The sequence below is a fragment of the Phaethon lepturus genome, unplaced genomic scaffold (assembly GCF_000687285.1).
Source record: "Phaethon lepturus isolate BGI_N335 unplaced genomic scaffold, ASM68728v1 scaffold18631, whole genome shotgun sequence".
Classification (NCBI taxonomy): domain Eukaryota; kingdom Metazoa; phylum Chordata; class Aves; order Phaethontiformes; family Phaethontidae; genus Phaethon; species Phaethon lepturus.
The window spans coordinates 28,610-53,550 of NW_010515739.1; the positions used below are offsets into that span (position 1 = coordinate 28,610).

At 38.1% G+C, this 24,941-nt stretch overlaps 1 protein-coding gene across 1 annotated transcript in view; it reads right to left on the minus strand.

The window, feature by feature from the left end:
• LOC104614014 (dystonin-like) overlaps positions 1-23,949 on the minus strand; it is a gene marked incomplete at its 3' end in the record, with an annotated part of 50,333 nt that extends 26,384 nt beyond the window's left edge. The window contains exons 1-13 of the mRNA XM_010295872.1: positions 22,663-23,949; positions 20,277-20,438; positions 19,016-19,186; positions 17,574-17,740; positions 14,717-14,876; positions 14,138-14,464; positions 13,879-13,963; positions 12,512-12,753; positions 11,275-11,481; positions 7,446-7,565; positions 7,162-7,269; positions 5,221-5,439; positions 1,917-2,120 (exon numbers count right to left, since the gene is read on the minus strand). Of these exons, the coding sequence (XP_010294174.1) occupies positions 1,917-2,120; positions 5,221-5,439; positions 7,162-7,269; positions 7,446-7,565; positions 11,275-11,481; positions 12,512-12,753; positions 13,879-13,963; positions 14,138-14,464; positions 14,717-14,876; positions 17,574-17,740; positions 19,016-19,186; positions 20,277-20,438; positions 22,663-23,949 (3,459 nt within the window). The remainder of the gene's footprint in view (positions 1-1,916; positions 2,121-5,220; positions 5,440-7,161; positions 7,270-7,445; positions 7,566-11,274; positions 11,482-12,511; positions 12,754-13,878; positions 13,964-14,137; positions 14,465-14,716; positions 14,877-17,573; positions 17,741-19,015; positions 19,187-20,276; positions 20,439-22,662) is intronic.
• Positions 23,950-24,941: the final 992 nt, after the last annotated feature.

The following is a 24,941-nucleotide window of genomic DNA, read 5'->3' on the forward strand; positions in this document are numbered from 1 at the left end:
CAAATCAGACCCTGTGACTAATGTTATGGACTCAGTGTTTTTGTGGAAAGTGTGAATATCATACAAGCCAGCAAAATGTGTTATGAAAGATAGTAGCCTTCCCACATTCAAGGTATCTGAAAAACTAATTGTGGCAACAAAACCTCACAGAAGTGATAAAAACTGAAATTAAATTGGCAATATTCAGGTCCAATTTTAGGACATATATATTATATTTTTTAAGTTGTCAGTGCATTCAGTGGGCTTCCTTGTACTTGTACTTCAATGAGTGAGACAAGGCGTTTTAGAACTTAAAAGGAAAAAAATGCAAGTCATTATAACCTCTCATTCTGGCTCCATAGGTTATGTCCTGCCTTTGATACATAATGCAACTTGATATAATTTAAAACCTGAAGAGCTAAATAATTATTCTTCCAGGACTGTCTAGACAAACATTGACACAGCCATCATAGGACAGAGCCCTGATAATATGTATTTACGTATCTTAAAAAAAAAAAAAAAGGACATTATACAAAATTACATTAAAATCTTTTGTTTTGTCATCTGCATACACATTTACATATATAAAATGAACCTTAAAGTACTGCATAAGTATTTTCTCAACATCTGATTATTTTCTAGCTGTTACCAAAGAATGAATTTTTATTCTTGCTTTCTGTACTTAGCAGCCAGTACAATGTGTTAATGTCTATCACATACAAAGCAGGGTCTTGAATACTAAGTAAATATATTGATTTTCAAATGTGCAGCTCCAAGTAGGGGGAGGATCAAGCATTTATGAGAAAGAAAAACATTGAATCTAGATAATTAATCATCTTTCAGACTTGTAAGTAAAGAAGGTGTTCAGAGTGACTGAAAGTATAATATAATGTCTATAACCAGTTCAAAAGCAGGATGATATCTGATGTCAATTTTTTTGCTCAGGTTCTTAAAACTCAGTCTGCAGAGCCTAGGAATATGACATTAAGTACAATCACCTCACTAGGCAAAAATTATTTAGAATGTAGACCTGATGAGAACTTTAAGGTGTATTTCTTTATTTAGTACTTTAGACCTGAGCAGAATATAGCACTTAATTTCCAGCTAACAGAGAAAAAGGGGACTTTCCTATAAAAACAGCAGTATAGAGCAAAGTATTTTTGTTCAGGTTTTTGTATGGGTTCACGTACACAGTTTTACTGAGTTCTTTTCTGAATTTGGGGTTGAGTAAAAGAATTTCAGTTTGGCTTTAATGACAATTAACCCAATATTTAAAAGTCTCCAGAATATGATACCTAATGATACTCTATTGAGATTCACTGCATAGGCTGATAAACTTAAGATATGCAGCTTTTATGGACTTGATCTGAATTTTATGCTTATGGTGACGTTTTGTGAGGTCTAAATTTGCTTGCAATATTTTTACCTAAGAGTGCAAGCATATGTTACATTAAGTTCTTGTGGGACTGCAACAGAGAGTAAATGCTATTACCAATGACAAACTACCCTCTAGTTCCACTGGTAATGGACTGTAACTAAAGCTGCCAAGTTCTAGATATAACTATACTCAAGTTAAGTGATCAACACCGACATCCATATACAAATGAAGCATCAACCAGCAAGAGAAAACAGAATAAAGTGAAAATAAAATCCCACATCTTTAGGCCTAATGTTCCCTTTTTTACTTCAAAATTAAGAAAAAAATAGCATTTTTCACCTGCAGCAGAGTCATAATACTGACCAATATATAAAATTATAACCCCTCTAGAAATAGAAAAATCAATGCCATAAGCAGTGATATGAATATTCACAGGCCGTTACATTGAAAAATCCAGATAAAACAGCAGCTTAGTCTTGATATATACATGTAAGATGACAATGTCTGTATATCTTTCCATTTGAATGAATCCAATTATACTTTAAACTTAAACTGATACCTGGGTACACTGAGAAATGGCTTCATCCAGTGCCAGTGCTCGCTTTTTGACATCTTCCTTAATTTTACTGTAAAGGGTGTCAGCTGCCACATACTTCTCTTGGATCGAGAAACCTTCTCCTGGGCTCAGCTCCAGCAACTGAGGCCCGGTTTTGTTCATCTTATCTATATGAGGCTTGTGCTCAGCGATCAGCTCACGCAGTTGCTATAACAAACGAAACAACTTATCAGTTTCTTATGCTTGCACCACCACATTACAGCTGTCCACACTTCTAACACATCCAGCTGGCAAGAAATTCCAAACAAATACCCTTCGTCCTAATGTAAAGCACAAATAAAGTGCTTTAAAATTCAAATAAATATCAAAACAAATATCAAATAAAGTTAACGACTGCTCTGCCAGTGGTCATTCCCATACCAACACAGAGCTATCCAGGCATGAAACATCACAATTAGGGACGCACTGGAAAGGTCCGTGCAATGCTCTTGTAGGACATATGATTACAGGTAAAATATAAGATGCTAACTATGCATATGATGCTGGCAACAGACACTCCCCATCGTATTTAGTACCTGTAATGACAGAAATGACAACAATATTACAGACATGTGCGTAACACCACCACATATATACTTTTCATGTTGGTATTTGTCACTTGCCACAAAGCCTTCCATTGAAGAACATCACAGAAAGAGGTACTGGCACTGCAAGAATATTTTCCTTGATTTAAGAAGGGGAAACTAGCACAAGGAAGGGTGAAAGAAATCAGTGAAAAGGACAAAAGGACAAGGAAGACTGATCAGTAAAGACCTATCAAAGCTAGTTTAGCGGTCTCCCATCTGGCCACAAGACCCCTCTGTCTTCACAACAGCACTATTACTTAACTGACACAAAGTTTAACAAGTAATAAATAAGTAAATTAAATTTGATCTCAGCTGCCTACTCCCTCTCATCATCCACCCCTGAAGTCAGTCAAAATTGTGCAGAAGACTCTGCAGAGGCTTAGGGAAGTGAAAGGTCACAAGGTGTCTTCCAACCTGCCTAAGAACTTTGGTTTTGTTTACTTGCACCCATAGATCTGACAAAAAGGGAAAGGTTTTTTGTGGAAGTAGCCCAATCCTCTCCTCCAGTTTTATTTATTTTCTCAGCTCATCCCTCCCTTTTCAGAAAAATCCCACTGTCTTGTGAGGCACTGTCCCTCTCGGTGCTGCGAACTCCACATGTTTACCCCATAGCCGCTGTGCTGGACCATGAGAGGCACATGCTCTGTTCCTCCCAGCTCAGAGTTTGTTTAAATTGTTGAAGACATAGAAAAGGGCCTATCTCAGTCTCAGTGTAAATAAATTCTCTTCAACTAGGTCCTTTCCTTAAAAAGAAATCCTGATACTAGTTTGCTTACTTGCTTCTTCCCAGAAGAGGAGAGGTTGAGAAGATTGAAAAGACAGTGACCATGACCCTCCACTCTCCCCTGATGACAAAGCAGCAACGAAAATACAAAAACCCCTGACTAGTTACCAAGCATGTAGCTCTATTTGTATACCTTGCAACAAGAAAAATAATGTTGATTAGCAGAGGAGAGGAAAAGGTAAAGCTAAGAACAGTTTGAAAGTTTTTAGAAAATAATTTTCTGTGTTTTATTTTTGTGCACAAATAGATGATATGACACAAGGCCACAAGAGCGCACATTTCTGTGTCCAAACCTTATGCTAGTACGCTGCCCACAGCTAAGTTCAAATCAAATTGACTGCCTGTTACTCACACAGAATCAACTCCATGAATCCCATGACTTTGAGTGGAACCAAGATAGTCATCAGTAAATACATCACAACAGAAATGTAAGTGAGTATAGAAAACTGTTTTCAATACACATTCAGAACTTTTTTTTTTTTAAAATAAAATAATAAATTATTTGGTCTTCCTTATGATTTACTATGGGGTAAACAATTCCAGTAAATAAGTATTTCAGATCAGATTACGTGTTAAAATTGCTTGACATGAATCTTCTACTTAACAAACAAATCTCCACTAATGGCATAGCCCAGGGAAAATGCAAAAAAATAGAAGCTCATCTGAAGGGCTTCTCATACAAGCAGAATGATTAAAGTAGATGAGGAACAATCCTGTAAGTAAAGCAAGCATGATTTGGGTCATGATGACTAATGAAGATAGTTTCTAAAGCTCATGTTATACAGCTATTCTTAATAGAGCATGTTTGTTCATTGTGGACATAATAGGAAGACAAATGAGTGAACCCAGTGTTTACCAGTACGGAAGAGTGGCACATCTTCATTAACTGGTCTCAGAGTAAACAAGACTTTGAAGTCAGGGTTCATCCTATCTAACTTGAGTCACTTAATTGAGGCAGCTAAAATAAAAAAACCTAGTCACCCAGGAGGGAGACACAGCTATCTCCAGTAGCCATATGGACTTTGCATATGCCAAAACATGCAGGATTTTAACCTCAGTGGGATACATCTGAGTCCATGTGATTTTAGTAGCCATATATGAAACGTACCAAATTTTATCCCAGATGATTATTCCTCCATGTAAGAAAACCCATATGGTGGCCAGCCTACAACATTTTTGCCTCTATTTTGTGATGTTATGATAAACAATTATTTCTTTTAATTATTACATAACAAACATTTGACATGAGGAATTATTACGGGATTGGATGGAACCCAAGCAATCAATTCTTGGCCTTCTAATTGTCCATCTTCCTAGCTCAGCTAAGTTTAGTTCCAATGATACGAAGAAAACAAAACTCAACTTTTTTACATGCACATAAGACCAACATATGTGCATATTTCTATACAGGCTGTACACAAAGGCAACATTTCACTACCAGCATGCTGACAGCGGGTACACCAGTTCTTTAGATAGTCATGTTCCACCTTCTTTTGTTGCTTGCTACAACATCCCATGTCTGTTCTTTCTGTTTATGGGTTTGGTTTGTTCTAATATTGACATTAATGTATACTTTTAAATATACTTCTTAACTATTAACTTTTGTGTGCTCAGTTCTCTCACTATAATGGCAATTTTTTTCCCTTTAGCCCTCTTTTATGCTTATACATTGTTTGCTGCCTTCCCCAGAGAATCTTGTTTGCATGCACAGTTTGGGAAACAGTAGAAGCATGACTGAAAAAGTATTTATTTTGTATTATTATTTGAAATAATTATTTTTTAACGGAAGTATAACTGTCTGGGTTTCTGGCATTTAGCAGAGTACTCCACAGTTTTAAGCAGAATACTATTTGGGTTTTTTCACACTCGTTTTTTTCAAAACTGGCAAAATTCTTACCCTATGTTCTTCTTGTTGTTGCTTTAAAGTTTCATATTCGAGGGCTGGCGCAGGAAGCTGAGAAATGACCATTTCTGTTTCAGTTAACCATGGCCAAAGTTCTTCATAAGTCTCCCAGAACTGGTTAACTAGGGACTGAGCCCGTTCCAGCTGGAGGTTTCTCTCAGAGTTCATTTGACAGACTACATCATATTTCTTTAAGAGGCTTTCCATTTTTTTCTGTAGAATAATATTAACAAAAAACAGAAATGTATGTTTTTCCACATGTCTATTGCCTTCATTTCTAAACAATCTTTGATAATCATAGCACCAAACCACAGTGAACCAAATTTTAGTTTTGATAATGTTTCTACAGTACCAGTGTTTAAGGTGGACAGAATCAATATTGCGGGAGTTTGGACTTCGGCAGAGTACTTTCCAAGTCATTAGAACATATTTAATGATACTGATATTTACAAATAACACTTTATTCATAGGGCTTCCAGTCAAGCTGCAAATGATTTGACTGCAGATCTTAGCCCCACTTCCTTACTGAAGACGCTCATCTTCAGTGACACTTGGCAGAAACTAAGTTTTCCACAGCATTTCTGAATCAAAGCATCACGAACAATACACGAAAATCTGTTGAGGTTTTTTTTTTTTATATCTGGCAAGAGAACAGGATATACTGTTGTGCTTGTAGCTTACAAACTTGCAACAGAAACCACACAACATTATGTTCCAGGTTAGCATACATTAATTAATGAGGATGTGTTACTGTTAATAGTAGGTTAGAACTACAAGGTTGAAACATTACAAATATACTATATTTAGGCATGTGATTACAAAAGAAAGTATCAACTAGCTATACATTTTTCCTGTGGAAGACTGCCTATGCTATCATTTTAATGAAATATTTTATGTGACAATGCACATAATGCTAGCCTTGGAAAACTAGACATATAAGCAAGCCATTGAATTTGCAGTAAAGAATCTTTTTTGGCAGAACAAGCTATCTTTTCATTTGTTATGTCTTGCATGTAAATTACGTATAGAGATGCTATCCAGAGGACAAAACATAGCCTAAACACACAGATATACAGTATTTTTGACAAATACAAATATTTAATAGAGGCTCACATAAAATTGCTCTCCCTTATGAATACAGTTTCATAGACAGAACATGTCATCTATTTTGAATTCACTTAAGAGTAAATCAAATTTATTTGGAGCTCTTGCAGCAGAGCACATTTAGTGAAGTATTGCTGTTAAAGGAGCGTGGTCACTGGAAGGACTAAATTTACACAACATATCCAGCCTTGCCATAATTTAGCAAAAAACCCCCAACCCCACAACTAACCCATTCTCAAATGCCAACAGGAAAAATCTGTCTGTATGTGCATACAGCCCCAGCATCAGCCTCTGTGTGTGTGGTGATAAACAAAGGCAAAAGAATGCCTTTCATGGGCTGTGTTAGTCAACAGGATGGAATAATTTTGGCAAATAAAGCCTACACTGAAATCAGCAGAAATGAAAGTAAAGATTCACGCTGAGGTGCACAGCCATTGAATCCAGCACAGGAATACACACACTCAGGGCGTCACTGACCCAAGAGAACGAGGGAAGATAAACAGTCAGACTGCACACACACCACCCCAGATGACTAATACCTATTCACTCAATCGTCCATTGGCTAAAATGGTATTTACCATGGATGAAGCTGATAAATGGGGCTCCAAATTAGTGTCAGGCAATGAAGCAAGTACACAGTGTTTGTTCTTTGAACATCCTGAAGGAAGGACAGTAATATACAACAGCATTTCTTCTAGTATTACAACCCTCAGACTAGAACTGGCTCTAATTAATGCTTTTGCATTAGTATTTCACAAAAGACACTATAGGACTCCTACTTATATGTTGTCTGCACATCCACTGCTCTAGCTGCAATTTAAGGAACTTTACCTTAATGGTCTGTTTCTCTTCTTCGGTGCACGTGTTCATAATCTTATCCCCAGATTTAACAAGTTCATCTATAGTATCTTTGTGCCTCAAAATCTCCATGGTAAAAGCCTTCAAACACAATAAAAACTGGTCAGCAGTTAAAAAAAAATAAGAGTACATGGAGCAAAAACTATTTTTGAAGTGCATTATGATGTACTGAAAATTAAATTATGCCAGTACATTTTCTAGATGGAGAGTGTGCCGGCCAATAATTAACATGACAGTTGGAAATGCTTTTCTTTTACCTTTTGAACTTGTAGCTGAGCCATGGTCTGGTCTTGCTCAAGCCTAATATCACCCAGAGACATCAGTTTCTTTTCTGTTTCTGCAATCCAGGCAAATTCAGCATCAGCTGCTTGATCAAACTAAATGAGAGAGACATAAATTAGTTCAGCAGTTCTATAGACATGAAATTAGAATGACTGTTTCAAAAATTTTAACAAAGATTAAAAAGCATACTTTTGAATTGTTAGAAAGATAGCGGGTCACTTTCCATATATAAATTAAATACAAAGCCCAAAATGGTTCTGAGGGATTTTAATACAAACAGCTTAATTCATAAGCGTGACAAAGCAACAGAAGCAAATACATTTTTTCCAAAGCCTACCGCTCTCTAACAGACATAGGAAAATAAAAAAGGTTATAATTTCAGAATTTTAACTAGACTGAATTTAACTAGAGATATTCCATCTCTATGTTTATTATTACTACTAGTGTTGCAATTACCCTAGGAAATAGCTGTTTGATGTTATCCTTTTAACCTTAAGAGCTGCTTTGGTATTAAATGATAAAGGCAAAACAATCACAATTCAACTAAGTCAGTGGAAAAACCTCACTGAATTCAGAGAAGATGGGATTTAATCCAAAACTAGACCTTGGATTAAATGCAAAAAGTTCACTGGGGCATTTGGGTTCAGCCAGTCCTTTTCCTAGAAGATTAACTTTTGACTAACATTATTCAACGCTTAAATGTTTCAGAAATTAGCTCAAAGCACGAAAGTAATGAGAGGATTTAAAGGATCTGTTTCTTACTGATTTGTGCAGGAGAGCATGAGAGCCTGAAAAGAAGTACGTGGGGATCTTACTGAAAAGTAAGACCAAATTAAAAATCATACATTCTCTCTTCAGCTCAAGTTCCTAGGCATGTATCTTAGCACATACATGTTGCACTACTCAACAGGAGCAGCTTTGAGCTTAAGCCATAGAGAAATATTACATGGGATGATCAGATGCACAAAACAGTCTTTGTAGAAACTACTAAGAACTGATTTATTTATTTATTTAAAACTCTGACCCCCACTGCAATTAGCTGAACATTAATATGGTTCGGAGTTATTGTGAAAGTCTATCAGGATGTTTTAAATCAGAAACTGCTACTTGTGTTGTTGACACCCACACTTTCCTCAGCAGTCTCTTTCTGACCACTCTCAGTCGCTCTTGTCTTTTAAATCTGCTGGTCTGTGCCTTTGTGGCTATAGACCGGGACAGCCCTGCTCCTGTAACATAGCTGGAGTTCACTTTAGCCACTAAATCAGTCTTGTCTTGGTGGTTAATCATGAGTCAAACAAAAACAAAAGAAGCAGTTCTGAGATTTCATTCTTCATGAGTCAATCTTTTTCAGCCTTTATAATCCATTCGTTACATGAGAGAGAGCACAAACATTCTTTTTCACTATATGCCATTTCTCATTTAAAGTAACAGAAAGTAAGTTTGTCCTAAATATTGTGAGTTCCTAATAGAAAGGTACGTTCTGAAACAATCAGTACTTTAAATGTTAGCACGAAGCACATGCACTAGTGGTAGTTAAATCCTGGCTTTAGAAACTGCAGTTCACAACCAAGCTCTTCAGAAGCCCATCTATTTCTGATCCAAATGAAGGAAATGAGCAAGGTGATTTCAAATGCATTAGATGTACAAATTAACTGCCATGTGACTTCCCGATACTAAATATCCATGGGTATGTAAGTAATATGGAGAAAATATTTAATGGAAATAACGAAATCAAGGCATGGCAGTGAAACTTCTAGGTTACATAGCATTGAGGAAAGAAGGGACTCTCAACTCCATTTGCTGAAGGTATCGTATTTCCAATTTGTGATGTTCAAATATAACATTAAGGAATAAAAAGCACAAAATTGGTACTCTCTGCATCCAAAATTTGAAGTGTTTTCTTTCCATTATACATGACAGTTATTTATGAGCCCTGAACTTCACTTGAGTCACTATAGAATCATCTATTTCATTCCCATCAGTTTAACCAAGCATAGTTCATTGTGGTACTTTTTCCTTCTAACCAGGAATGATTGACTTCTGAATATGATGACATTGTGATTTGTTCCATGAATGCTTTCTAAAGCACTCTCTATGGCTGCTTTAGAATGAAGAACAAGTAAGCCAAACATAGAATATAACCTTCTGTTTCTACAGAGCACCCCTTGCACTGGGGTACAACACTGACCAATGCTTTCCGTATTGAGAAATGAAGATTAAAATGTGTAGCTGAATGTATCTCTAGGATAACTGTATCCATCTGGGAGCATTTTGCCCAGGTAATTAAAAAACGGGATGTTACATTAGTCTATTAAGACTTCCAGCTTCCATTCACAACATGGAACAATACGCTTTCCTGTTCCTACAGCCTACTGCATTTGTCACCTTGGCTCAGTAACATCTTGCACAAACCCCACACTACTACCATTGAACCCTCATGTTCTTGGGCTTTGTCCTCCACCCAAAACTTTTTAATATTACAGGCACTTGAACAAGTTGCCACAGGGTAAGCTTCAGAGCACTAGCTTCTCTGAAAACATTTTTTATTTTGCGTGGTCTTTCACCAAGCTAAATGGAAAGTAGCTTATCCTTCACTGGAAGCGTGTTAAACCACTTGACATTTATCACAGGACAGAGCGTATAGAGTTATATTGTGGTAATGTAAGTTGGGCTGAAGTGGAGGTTAGGGGTATGCAGGACTAGGGTGCAATGTGCCCTCTTAACATCACCAACGTGCCCTCTTAACATTCTTAACATCACCTTTCCTGCCAGGACTTGAATCTGCTTAACTTGTACTAGGGGATGCAACATACTCACATACTTCAAAAAAGTTGAAGGAGAGGCAACATACACTCTCCTATCTCATCTTATCACTCATCCAAAAACAAAACAAAAAAAAAAAACACCCACCCTTCATTTTTGATGATTTGGTTAATGAGACCAGATAATATTCATAGCAAACCCCTTAAAAAGTTAAACATGAAGTTATTTTTAACCTCAGTTATAAAGAGATCTGAGTTACTGCCAGCCTCTTCTAGCCAGCTTTCAACAAACTTTGAAAATGTCACACATGCTTTCTCCTTGTCCAGTTACAACTGTTTATGGGAACCTATTAGCAGAAACAGAAATCTCGACCAATATTTTTATGCCTGAATTGTAAGCAGACACTGGAAAATTGTGTCTCCACAATGCATTTATAAGCAAGGAGCTTAAATATGAGACTATTTAGTGATGAAATTAGAGTGCCAGTTCTCAAAGTGTACCCATATATATACATATCTGTGTGTGTACAGAAACCTCCACATAAGTCAGTTTTTGAGCCCCAAGAAGAAAAGCATTGTGGGTATGAATAAAAGGAATTGTTATTTAAATCCTCGACTACAGCCTCAACAAGATGATCCAGCTTTTAATTGTGGAAACTACAGAGGAGCTAGACAAGCAGCTGATGCTAAAAGGTGTGGCAACACCAGTGATTTCAGTGTTGCAAAATTGGCAGGGGATCTGGACCAGATTTTACTTAACACAACATGATCTGCAAAAGACATGGGCCATTCAGTTCTTACTTAAGCAAACTTACTTAAGGTGCCACAGGGTAGTTAGCAATTTTATCTGCAAGACTGATGTTTGTGTCATCAAAAAAGCTGAGTTCTGCATTCATATCTTAACAGTGGAGTCCCATTCCATTCAAACAGGCCTTTTGTCGCTCAATTACAACAAATGTTTGGCAACATTATTACAGGACACCTTTTGCTCAGGCACACATTGCCAAATATCTGTCACTGCCCAAAGAAGAGTTTTCAGTACCTGCTGAGATCTCAGGATGGCAGCATCAATCTCATCCACCTTCTGAGAGATTGTGTCACTCACTAATCTGTACCGTTCGTTGTCCTCCGTTATCATCTTGTCAAGCCCCTCTCTGGCCCTCCATGGCACCAGCTCCAGGAACGCACTGCCAACTTCATTCAAAGTGTCCAGTAAGCCTTTGTTGTTCTTTGCTTCTTTTTTCAACTCCTGAAAAAGGCCATTTAAAGTAAACATGTCAGCACAGGAGCTGAACAAACACAATTTGCACATGTTTTTATATCCTTTCAACTACTCCATGAGTCAAGAACCAAAATGTTTTCCGCAACCCAAAGGGATAAATTAGTACACTTATTTTCAGCTCAGTTGTATTAGCTTTTTGATACTGTAAGTTGTTTTACAGAAAAGTGGGTGATTCCTGATGACAAATTTTCTACAGAATGTATCTTAAATATATTTCTCCAGTCAGTATGACAGTCTGAAATTCTTTGCAATTTTCTAAGAGTTGTTAGTACTTCATGAAGCAACCAAAGAAAATAAAACTAACACATGCTCTTTGCAACCTGCAACTCCATAAGGAACTAAATCACCAGCGAGTGAAATCAGGTATGCAACAAAGCAAAATATGATGAATTCAAGTGATTTCTTAAATGAGCAATGATTGGATTAAATTCCAATCAAATAATCACACAATGCTTCAGGAATGAGTTCTTACCTGTACAGAACACCCCCTGCCGCAACGATTTCACTTCTTTTTATATATGTACGAAATTTAATGGAAAGGTGGTTTTTTTTTTTAGCTTCCCTCCAACATTGTCCATGCATCCAGTTTATACTACAATTTTTCTTTTGAAATAAATATTGTTAAACAAGAGTAGTAATATGTATTTTAAATGATGGCTTTTTTAATGCTTCACAGGATTTTATCCAAGTCACAACTAAAGAACCAAAATAACTTTGTTTGACAACTTAAGAGTTTTCCCAGGATTAGGTAGCTGCTTGAATAAAAAGGAAATGTTGTGCTTCTCTAGTGCTAAAAATAAACCTCAGCCCAATTTCATAAGTGATTATAACAGATGACTCTGGAAAGTGAGTTTGATTCTTAACTACTGTTACATTTAGTCAAATCATCGGATGCCAAAATTAGTTATTCACAGAACAACTTCAGGCCAAAGAGAAGTTAACACAAAACCTAGCTGAATCATACAGCAATAAATAACTCACAGGTTCAAAAACCTACTTTTTGTCTTTCTTGTACTTGGCTTAATTCTTCACCCTTTGGTATTTGAGTTTCATATGAAAGTAACTCCACCTCCACTTCATCAAGCCATTTGCAGAGCTCCTCGTGAGTTGAATGCAGTTGACCTGCAAGCTGCAGAGCCTGCTCTAAGGTCTTGGATACATCCAAACTCAATTTTGTAATGTCTTTGTATCTCGCCTTAATGCCTTCCAGTTTATCTTGAATTATTATAACTTCATCACCTAAAATATCAGAGGGATGTTACTTTCTGTGATCACAAATATTTAAAAGCAAAAAAACCCACCCAAATCCCAAACCCCATCTATTACAGAAATCTCAGTATTTAATTTATAAAGTAACCCAAACAAGACGACAGGGTCAATCTCCAACTATTGTAAATTATCCTACTGTCACCAAAGTCCACAGAGCTACAAAGTCTACCTCAGCTCAGGATCTGTCCTTCTGTCTTTTTTCTGCTTTACTAAACTATTAGAAAGTAAGGACTTAGATCCAATATTTAATGCAAATGTTCTTTAAAAAAATCCACCCTTAAATTCACAATACTTTTAGAGGCCCCCCCGCAAATTATGAAAGGGTTCTTGAAAATGTGAAGAAAAAAATCAATGAAATACCAACTAGACTTTCAACTACTGTAATATTTGGCGTCACTGTACACCCTCTTTACCACCCATTTGAAACACAACTCAAAAGGCTAAAATAAAAACAACCTGCTGAAATTTATTAGTGTATATTCAGATTTCATTGCAGACTATGCATAATGTCTAAGTTTGGAACAGAAAAGGATACCACCCGCCCCCAACCATGTGTGTGTCTTAAGAGTTCAAGAACTTGAGAAGTACTGGAAAATCCAGACAGATGTTGATCTATAGAACAGACACATTGTGTACAACTGGAATGCAACTTTTCCCACAGTATTAGCTCCAGTGGACAGAGGTTTCCTCTTGCAGTAAAAGGTAGTCTAATATCTCGTTCATCTGTGGATGCCTGCAGGGAATTGACTGCGCCCACTGCCAAACAGCTCTCCATTATGAGTAATGTCCATAACTTGCTATTAGGAATGGAATGCAGGTTCACTAAAATAATTTTCCACTAAAAATAACAGAGGTTTCAAGGGCCAAATTCTCTACAGGCAAAAAAGGACTTTTGCTCACTTACATTAATAGTAAAATTGGCCCAAAAACATAAGCTACCTTGACCTTAAACCTTTATTAAAATAAACAACTACGACTGCTTTAACCAGCAAATATGGATGAATATCTACAAGTTCCACTTGAATTTTCTCATAAGTACTTTACAATTACAAGAAAAAAAAGCCTGATGAATCACAGTTTTATGCAAGCTCTCACCTGTTGTTTGCTTGAGAAGCTCTAAGCCATTTTGTATAGCCAAATCAACATTTTGTTTTCTAAGAAGAATCTCTTGCTGAAGATCCTAAGAGAAAAGGCCATTTGTGTAACCACAGACATAACAAATTATGTTATTTTTAGTTGAATAAGCATATTGCCATTTAAAACAAAATATACTAATGCAAAATAAATGAAGTATGGAAATATAAATCAAAATTTTAAAATTAATTAAATAATAAATGAACAGAAATCAAAATACCAGTAGTTCAGAGTGCTGTTTCTCAAGCAATTCTGTGTTGCAATCTTGGACTGATAATTTGCTCAGTTTATCATGGACTTCATTCAGCCAGTTCATCAATTCAACTTCGTCCTCCCCAAAAATCTGAGCATTGCTGTAAGCTTGCTGGAGAAGTTCAGACCTGCTGTTGCTCTTCTCTTGAATCTCAATGTATCGGGCCTGGGAAGAATCTAGCTTTTCCTGCACCATATCTTTATCTTCCCTGGAGCTCATGGTCTTTAGAGACTGACCAATGCTAATGGCCTGATGTAAACCCTTATTGTGAGCTATGACATCATCTTCTAGGGCCTATATTTTTTAAATAATGAAAAATAATGGAAAAGGAAAATCAGAAAGACATAAAAGAAATATAAGTGGAACTCAATAAAAACGGAACAAAAAAGGACATATTGCCAATGTAAACATATAAAACTCAAATTACAGAAAAAAAATTCAACATGGTAAAATATAGGTACACCACAACAGCTTTGCCAGTTGTCTTGTACTTTACAGAAGCATCTAAAAAGAATGACACAAGCAAGTGTGTGGATTGTATCTTACTTTATGCTGAGAAATCTGCTGCTGCAGTTTGGAGGCCTGTGTTCCAATGGGTTCTGCATTTGCAAGCCTCTTCTCTGTGGTGGTCAGCCATTCCACCAGTGGCTCCAGAGCTTCATGGAACTGCTGTGCTACCACCGAGATGCCTTCCAACTGACGGTTCCTATCAACACGCCAAGAGAAAGGTTATTTTTTGTGATGAAGTAAGTGTGAAATAGGAAAAAGCCCCTTGAATCCTTTGCAAAAGAAAAAAAGACGACTTCTGCCTTATTGTAGGAACCAGTCACTGAATGAAATAAATATATCCATGATACTGTATGAAAAACAAGGCAAAGTAAAAATCAAATAAAATTTTTTAAAAATCCACCTCTGAAGCTGTCTGAAACTCTTTTAGCTAATATGCAAGTTTTGCAAATAAAATGAATGTCACTTTATTCATATACTTTTTTGGTAAAAATAATCTAGCACTCAATTCAGCAAAACATTGTTTTATACCCAATAAGGATACTTCTCAAGTTTCTAGCTGTCTTTAAGCATAAAGTTACATTCCCTTGACTATTATACATGTTTTAAAGTTTCTGAACCAGAATATATTGTCATGATCCTCAGTATTGTAAAATATCTTTAAACATTTGTTCAATGACGTGAGCAGAACTATTTGGCTCTACTTCTGCATCTCTTGTTCTGTATAAAAGCTCTCAATGAAGTTAGTGAGACAACGTTGAGAAAACACAGAGACTTGGAGCCCTCAGCACAGGGAAGACATGGACCTGTTGGAGAGAGCCCAGAAGAGGGTCACAAAAACGATTTGAGGGCTGGAACACCTCTCTGTGAGGTCAGGCTGAGAGAGGTGGGGTTGTTCGGCCTGGAGGAGAGAAGGCTCCAGGGAGACCTTACTGCAGCCTTCCAGTACTTAAAGGGGGCTTAGAAGAAAGATGGGGACAGACTTTTTAGAAGGGCCTGTTGTGATAGGACAAGGGGTAATGGTTTTAACCCAAAAGAGGGCACATTTAGACTAGATATAAGGAAGAAATGTTTCACAATGAGGGTGGTGAAACAGTGGCCTAAGTTGCCCAGAGAGATGGCAGATGCCCCATCCCTGGAAACATTTCAGGTCAGGTTGGACGGGGCTCTGAGCAACCTGATCTGGCTGAAGATGTCCCTGTTCACTGCAGGGGGGTTGGACTAGATGACCTTAAAATGTCCCTTCGAACCCAAAGATTCTGTGATTCTGCGACTTGACCTCCAAAATAAAAAAGCAGTATCTGAAGCGTTTCTGTTTCAGATTATTACGTTTCAGAGCAGGGTCTTGATTACAGGAAGAGTCTTCTCTACAACCACTGCTGAACAATTGTCATTCACGCAGCTTTTTGAGAGATTTGCCCTATGTGAAAAACACTGCAATACTGTCTTTCAAATGGGGATCTCATTCCAGATAAAAACTATGTTTAAACGTGCTTCCCAAGGCTTATAAACAAGGTAGACCTGACACGCTTAGCCACAAAATACCCAGTGAAGTACTCTACGTAGTTTTAAAAATCATCCTTAAATGTCCTATTCGTTTCTAGAGACAGACCAAAGAAGAATGGAGACCAGCTTGTGGCTAATAGATGGCTTGGAAGAAGTGGGAATTTGATTTTTAATTAAGTATCACCAGACTGGGAGAATAATATTAAATTAAACATAGCATTAACATTTACCCAGCTAATGAGTCAGATTCCTTCAATTAAAAAAAAAGGCAAACAAAAACCAGAAGGAAATAATGGTCTATTAGTGGTTGACTCTACTAATTAAATAATCATATTATTAGTATGAAGTAACAAAAAAGGTTCAGAGTAAAGGCACTACAGAGAGACTACCAGGAGTACGCGACAACAGAAGTGAGTTCAATGCTACTGTAAGCGCCCAAATCCCAACACTTTGTTCTTCCCAACAATTTGTTCTTCACTGTAAAGCTTCACTGTTCACTTGAATTCCTTTTCTTCAATATTCCAAGTCCTTTCTTGTTCTTAATTATATGCCTTTTCAGGCCACCTATTACGCATGCTCTTCTTGTCTACTCTGAACAAGGCCATCTTTTTTCAAATCCCCACCCAGAAAACACGTTCAGCAACCCTTTCAACACTGATTTCTTCAAAGACACTTTACAGTTCACAACTTTCCAGGTATTTTATACATTGACAACAACTCATAAATCTACATGTGTGTGTATACACAGATTCTGTGTGTGTGGTTTTTGTTTTTAATTGGAAATTGAATTGGATTGCAATGGCTTTAAGAAAATGCTAGAATATGTCTACATACATTGATGGTCCTTTTTCTTCTTGAGAACTAAGGGCGCTCAGCACATTACATAAGTACATCAGCAACTGGCAGTATGAGAATCTCTAAGTTGTAGAAAGTAATTATATGGATGACACCAAACAGAAAAAGGGAAGAGCTGAGTGCCCCCTTTTTGCATCAGTACATCAGGATTTTAAAGTTCAAAGGGAACATAACTATTATTTAAGTGTAAAATTCGCACTTGATTCTATGCAAAACAGGTTGTTGCATCAAGAAACTTGCATTCTAATGAACTAAGAGAGATAAAATATTTAGAAGATACATATGCAGTTAATCCTAGCAGACTGTAGCATCTTTGGCTAAATTTTTTTTAAAAGCTTTTGGTCTGTTCAAGTCACTTTTCTCCACTTTTCCTTCAGAGGACCTATTAGGTCAACATCAAAACACAATAATGTAATGTAATAACAAGAATGATAGTACTTACAGGAGTCCACACTATAGAGTTCCACATGCTGTTTCTAATCATCTACTACATGCTATGTCCACATTTTTCAAATCTATGAAAGATTTCACATACCTTATTTCAGCTTTACTGAGCAATGCATCCCATCGACTATCCAGGAAACTCAATTGTTTCAAGATTTTCACTCTATCAGCAGGTTCTGCTGACTCTGCAATTTTCTCCCCTTCACGCTTGATTACCTCAACAGTAGGCTTGCGGTCATCCAGCAACCTCTGGAGAAGCTACAGAGAAAGCAATCAAGCACCAAGTTATTAAAAAACATTGTAATAACACAAGTGTAAAAACAGAAGGAGCTAGACTTCTTGAAAACCTGATGAAGCAAAAAAAGAAAAAGCAATGCCCATATTGTGATGAAAGTGTGAATAACGCTAAACAAAGAGAGACACACACCACACCACACAACCCCAACACATGCTCATTTTAGTTTCTCAGCTATTTTGCTATGAATAGCAGGGTTTCATCAAGCCCAAACAACCTTCTTGGTTTCTATGGGGTGAAGATGTGTGGCAGCCCAAAGAGTGAACATACAGAAGAAAAAGTTCTACTTAATACCACTGAAGGAGACACGCTATTTAGAGTATCTGATATATTTTATAAGAACATTTTTGAGAAAGCTGCAGGTCCTTCTAGATTTGGCAACACAAAGATAATTCTGATCTATATAGAGAGAGGAAAACAGATATAAAAAACATTATATAAATGACTCATCACTTGTTTGAGACACAATTGAGTTCACTGATCCAGTCCAGTAAATTAACTTCTTCCTCAAGAATAAAACACACCTCTGCCTAAAATCCTCGCTTCCTCCATTCTTTAGTTGCCTTTGGTTACACTAACATTTTGCCTCTGCAGATATCCCAACATGACAACCTGTACTGACCCCAACTTTATATTAAATCTCTGGGTGGCAGTGGGCCACACAGTTCAACTGCATGGACTCTATGCTTCATAAGCTACGCTATGCTGCTTTTTTCTATAATCATGATGAAAATTTGTAAAAGTTGACAACACTGATAGTGCTTCTACATTAGCACAGGCCATTTCCCAATAGCATTCCAATTAATTGCCAACAACAATCAGATCACAATCAGGATCAAGAGCCAAATATTTAAGTCCATAATTGGCAATGTTACCTTGGAATTATTACAATGAAAATTTACTAGTTTTTACTTCCTACTTTCCAAATGGCCAAACACTGGATTTTATGCTTTCTCTTTTTCCAGTGGACCTTTAACAATTCTATCCACACAGTGTTAATAATTCTAACCACAGCTCAGATTGCACAGTGTCACACTCTGTCTTATGTCCCAGAAGGTGAGCACTTCTCCCAGTCCCGGACAGATTCTTGAGTATCGAACAGATGGCTGCTTTAAACACCTCAGCACACTTCACTGTAGTATAATACACTTGAACAGATTTTATGCTTTGCTGAAGACTGGGAATGTATTCTCATTGAGCCAGTGGAAAGAGAGATGTTCTGAATGCATTTCACTTACTTTCTGTTCCTGTATTTGGGCCTTCACAACTTTGAATTCAGCAGATGGTGGCTTCTGATTGGCCACCAGGTCTTCTGTATCAATGAGCCAGCTAAGCAGAGATTCAAGAGCATCCTGAAATCTCCCACAGTGAAGGAGGGCTTCCTGCAATTGTGCAGCACGCTGGGCAACCTGAAAAAAAGTAGAGGATCAGACTGTACTCACTTTTTCTTTTCATTGCGATGAAGTAAGTAGCCAAAACATGTAGAACATCTGCCAATATCGCTAACAAATACTCTCATTTTCATAGGTATACATAACAGCACTGTGGCACAATTTAGCACTAATCTCTTGGGGCTACAGACATCCAGTGAAAAGAAGAGGTTGACTACCAGTAAATCAGATTGCTCTAGTAGCCCTTTAGAAGAGATACTCCTGTTTTATCTAGCTACGGTATAATGAACTATACTGACAGAATGTCCATGTTTCAGATGGTCTTTATTTTCCCTATAGAAAGACTGAGCCAGGAACCCAAAGCAGCAATTCTTAATAAGGGGCAATTATCCCTTCAAAGGGAAGAAGAAATAGGAAGGGAGAAGGCAAATTGGTGAACCACAGGTCTGTAGTTCTGCTGCATCACTCCTTCAGGAAGACACAGCGGAGGAAAATGAGCACCATTTCTACTTCTCACCCTTTCCATTTTCAGCAACATCTGCTGCTAGAAGAAGACTCTTCAAAAGCAGTGAAAAACATGTACAGCCTGTTTTCCAACGCAGCAGTACCTTCCAATGTCTCCAGCAATACAGTCCTTAAGGTGCTATAAAGGAAATCTGCCACTAGTCACACAACACTGGGCTGTATCACTGCTTTGTGCAGGTGTAACTATGTACACAGACTGAAAAAATGCGTGAAGAAAGACATATGCTTAGAAGTGGCTGACTACAAATGACAAGTGACCTTTCCTATGAACGTGTCACAACTCCAACCTCTTTCATTGGATTATCAAACTTCCCTGCTCTGCTTAAGCAGGAAGGAACACATAGACTTAGAGGATTCTTTACTGAACAAAAATCCAGGACAAACCTACAGAAAGTTTGACAAAACCATGTAAATGATAGTAATACCTCTGGCTACTAGTGATATAAATCTTATGCTCAGAATTACTGAAGTGATTGTGTAATGTAATTCATCATCTTAGTGAATATTTAATTTCCTGTATTTTGAAAGACATCAGCAAGCAAACAATCAAAAAGCAGAGCAGAATAGTATACAAAATAATAACCTTCTTATTAAGAGTTTTCCATCGGGTGTTGACATCTTCAAGGTCACGTTCAAGGTTTTCTGTATTGGTAAGTTTAGCAGCACTTTGAATAAGACCTTGACCCAACCAATTTACCTCCTGTTGTTTTACTTGGAGGGGTTCAATTTCTTCTTTCTGGAATACCTGCAGTTGAAACCCAAGACACACATGAAACACTGTATCTTCTGACATAAAATGCATCTGGTGTTTACATCACATGTATGCAATAAAAAGTTGCTGAAAATTGTTGTCTAGAAGAAAGGAAACAATTCCTCATCAGCACCTTCCTAAAAAAAATTAAGAATTAATAAATCTAAACAGAATAGACTCTATCTAAACAGAGTAAATGCAATACACCATAAAGGGGAAACGATGTACATTTCCTTGGGTAGTTTTAGACAGAAAGGAAAGGGGGAGAGAAAGGGGAAAAGTTTTGGGGAAAAAAAAAAGAAAAAAGAAAGATCTTATAATAGAGGAAAAAAATTCAAGACCAGAGGAACTCATCTATTTAATTATCTATGTACAAAATCTACAAAAAAAGTGGTGTAGAAGGATTTTTAAATTGTCCTCAAATAAGTAAACAAATGTAACCAAGAGAGACAATTGGGCATTTTTTTCCAAATTAGGACAAAAGCAGAAGTTTTAAGTTAAAGAAGCAGTAAAGGAAGAGACATTTTAAGATAGTTTTTAGGGGAATACAATGGTAACAGGTGAGGAGGAGGCACTACAGATGCTGCTGAAACAGTATCCCAGCGGACGCCCAGGGGAATGGGTTTTCATTCACAGGGATATTCTTGCAAACTGCCAGGGCTTTGACCGTACCCAAAGAGCAGTTTGAGCAGTTTTCTGTTAGCTTTATTTTACTTTTTCAGGTATTTAAGCTTTTCAGAGCCAGATTATTACCATTAGCAATAGCAATGTAAATCTGCATTTGTATTCAACTGCATTAGGCTGCACTGACAGCAGTGTCAATGAGATCAGAAAATGGCCCGAAGCCCCTGAATTAATTACACAGGCCAGTGAAAAATAACCAATGAATAAACAATGCTAAAGAATGCTCAACTTTTGACCCTAAATCCTTCTATTTCTATAGCAGCATTCAGTAACAGTTCTGGTGTACACTTAGTGCATTCAAAGTAACCTTTCTCAGCATCCTGAAAAGCAGGGATCATTCTGACCACACCAGAGACTCTCCTCTTTTCCACCAAACAGTGTGTTGCAAAAGTGAGTGTTTTTTAAAGCAGCAGACCTCAGGTGGCTGAGCATGCTTCCACCAGCTTGACAAGTCAATCTAGAAGCTGGAGCAACTACACCAAACACAAGGGGTAAAGCAAATTAAGCATCCCTAAGAATTTTGTTCCTACGGACGAAAGAACTTGAAAAGTGTAAGACTGTGGTTACATGAAAACTTAAAGAGTGCAACCAGCTGGCTGCTCCAAGAAAAAGGAAAATGCTTGTGTTTTTCTTGACTGTAGGGTAGGGAGGAGGCAGAATAGTATTTCCACACAGAATCAATAACAAATTCTTCTTTTATGTGCCATAAAGCCTCATCTTTTGAGAGCAACGTCCTACCACAGAGAGGACTGATCTCCATAATCTGCCCTTTAAACACACATGCATTCTTTGCAGGGAGACGCTTAAAATAAATTACAATTATTGCTGAGGCCAAAGTTTACCAGAACAACTTAGCAACAAAGCTTGAAGTATCTCAGATTTCAACCAGAGTGGGAAGAAAAAAATTACAGCCCCAACAAACACCCTTTCCTTATTACAAAGCTTCACTTCTTACTCCCTTACCTCATCCACCACTTGCAAAGCGCTGCAAGACCCTGTGCTTGTAAAATACTACCGTAACGTCAGATCTGCTTTCTGGCACGCAAAGGCAAAAGGCGGCTTTCAGAAGAGGCGGTGAGCCTTTAATCTGCCTGCTTTGGAAACCACAACCATCTGATACTGTTGCTTATACCTTGATGAGTAAGGCTGCTGGGGCTTGAACACATGGGTTGTAGTTGCCCTCGAATGGCATCGCCTGTGACCGCGCTCTGTGCAAACACCGCGCACCAACACGGGTGCGCAGAGGAGACTCTCCGCAGGAGTAACTGGCAGCAGCTGGGCAAATGAAGAACCCTGCCCCACACAGCTGGAAGGAATCATCCCTCTCAGAATTTTTGCCTCCAATTCATTTTCTGAACTGACCATCTCACCTATTTCAGACATGGTGTGTCTGACAGTGATTACAACATCTGACAAATTCATATGAAAAAATGACGTTTTTGCAATGACAAGAAAACTTAAAGAAAGCTTTAAACAAAGACCTTTAAGGCTGCTTACAACTATTTCACAAATCTATGGATTTTTTTTTAATTACCTTGTTAGACAATAGGCCATTGCAGACTGTATCCAAGGTTTCTTGGATGCCAGTAGTCCAAATACTGCCTTTACTTCTCCCTGGGACAGCTTTTGGACAGTTTACAGAGCTATCTAATTCAAGCTGTTGAAGAGAAAGTGCCATTTCATTTGAGCCCGTACGTGCCATACTGGGTTCCTCTGTATCAGATAAAATCTCATATTTTGCTAAATCCAAGTCACTAGTATTTACAGTAACATTTGCATAATAAAAATCTATATGATGACGTGCATCATCCACATAATCCCCTTCTACTGTTGTGACTCGTGTTTTAATGTTTTCATGAGCTTCATATGCATTTTCCACGTCATTTTTCTTGAGAGAAATACTTCTTCCATCACTTTGAAGAGGATCTTCATGTGCCAGAGTTTTCTCTTTGAAATCTTGCAAGTGAGAGTACTTTCCCTCCACCTCTTCCTGATCGCTGTCACACGTCTGTGCATGGCTTTGTGTTACTTTTCCAGAGGGTAACATGTCATACAAAGCCAATCTGCAGCTTTCTTTGACAGAGACACTACTGCTTGCAAGCAGTGGGGTTTGCTGCTCTCTGCAAATTCCTGGGAAATGCGGTCTGAACTGACCTACTGCATAGATATCTTCTGCAGAAGATAAACTTTGTATTTGAGCTTGCTCCCCTGCTAACAGTGTATCTTGTTTTTCTTCCCTTTCTGTTGGAGGGCTGCATAAACCAGAATCATCCTCTTCTGAGGTAAGAGAATTCGTACCCCATTTGCATTTGCCCGATCTAGCTGTATCTGACAAATCAGCAGTTTCATTAAAGGAGCATTCACTTTTATTTGTGTAATCTGAAAAGTTGGGCGGAACAAACATTCTCCATGATCGCCTATGCTCCTTCTTTTCTGTGTTAGACTTTGCTTTGGGTATTCCAGCTGTCCGAATTACATCGCTGTTCAGTTTGAGAGCGTCAAAGATCATTTTTTCATCTAACTTGTTAGCTTCACGGCTTCGGAGCTCAGAAACACTGGAAGAAGTAAGGGCACCATTGGAGCACAAAGTGCTGATGTCCAGTGTTCTGTGACTGTAGGGTAAGGTCCGGTCTGTGAAATGCCTCGAGGAGAGGCTGCCCTTGGAGCCCGAATCGATCTGTTCATTCAGCCGCACAGTGTCATAGATGGACCTCTGAGGAACGTAGCAATCCTCAATATTTAGATCTTCATCTTCTTCCCCTTTGCCAACACATGGAGGATTCTGACGTAGACAGTCTGGCCTGCTAAGCGGCTTCCCCATCCTGAAAGTATTCGCACAAGTACACCACTATACCTCCGTTTTCATGGATACCGGGGAAACATCTAAAAAACACTAGCACTCTGAAGAATTATAGTAAACTTGCCCTTAGGATAAGATGCATAGATACAAAATATACATCATAAGTTATGAGGTGGTTGAGGTCATTCATAATCAGTGCATCAGTTTAAATGCAACTTTACCTGGATGTGAGGGTTTTTTTCCCCCTCCCTAAAACATAAAGTGCTTCAGTAAGGAAGTAATAGAAATCTTCCAATGTCACAGAAAAAACAAGTATAGCAAAAACCAGCAGTGGCTCAAATATTTCAAACACTCCCTGGAAGGCTTCATTTATTTTTCCAGGTCAGAATCTGTATCTGAAATCTCCCGATTAAGCCTTCCAACTGAACAAGCGTTACAGAAGGCAGCACATTATCTTCTGTAGGTGAAGGCTTATCTGTAATCCATTTAACTGGTTTGCAGAGTCCCATCTCTTTTATAAATAAATCATGGTGCGGCAGCTTAAAAAGACAGAATCCACAGTGGCTGTGTATGGTTCAGACCAAGGCACGGAGAAAATCTCAGGATGGGGGGGGCGGGGGAAGAGAAAATAAGTTAAATCCAGAACAGTTAAGAATAATAAACCAGCCCTTTACTTTTTTGGCAGTAGCTATAAATAACCTTGATCCGAAAGGCAGCTTATCCTCCTCGTGTACCAGGCTTGTCCGTGGTGCCTCCGCAAGTCCCACAGGAAAACATCACTTGCTAGCAGCCAAGCCAACGCGTCCTTCGAGCAGACAGACGGAAAACAAACGTTTTTAGACCGATTGTCCCGATACCATCCTGGAGAGCTGTTTAAGGCAACTGCAGAGCAGAGCAAGCGTGGCGTGCGTCCTCCCGAAGGCACGGCAGCTTTACGTTCGGCAGGTCCCGACTACAGGCAGCGGCTAGCGGGCTGCCCTCGCTCCTTCCTCCGCATCTCTGCGGCGCAGCTG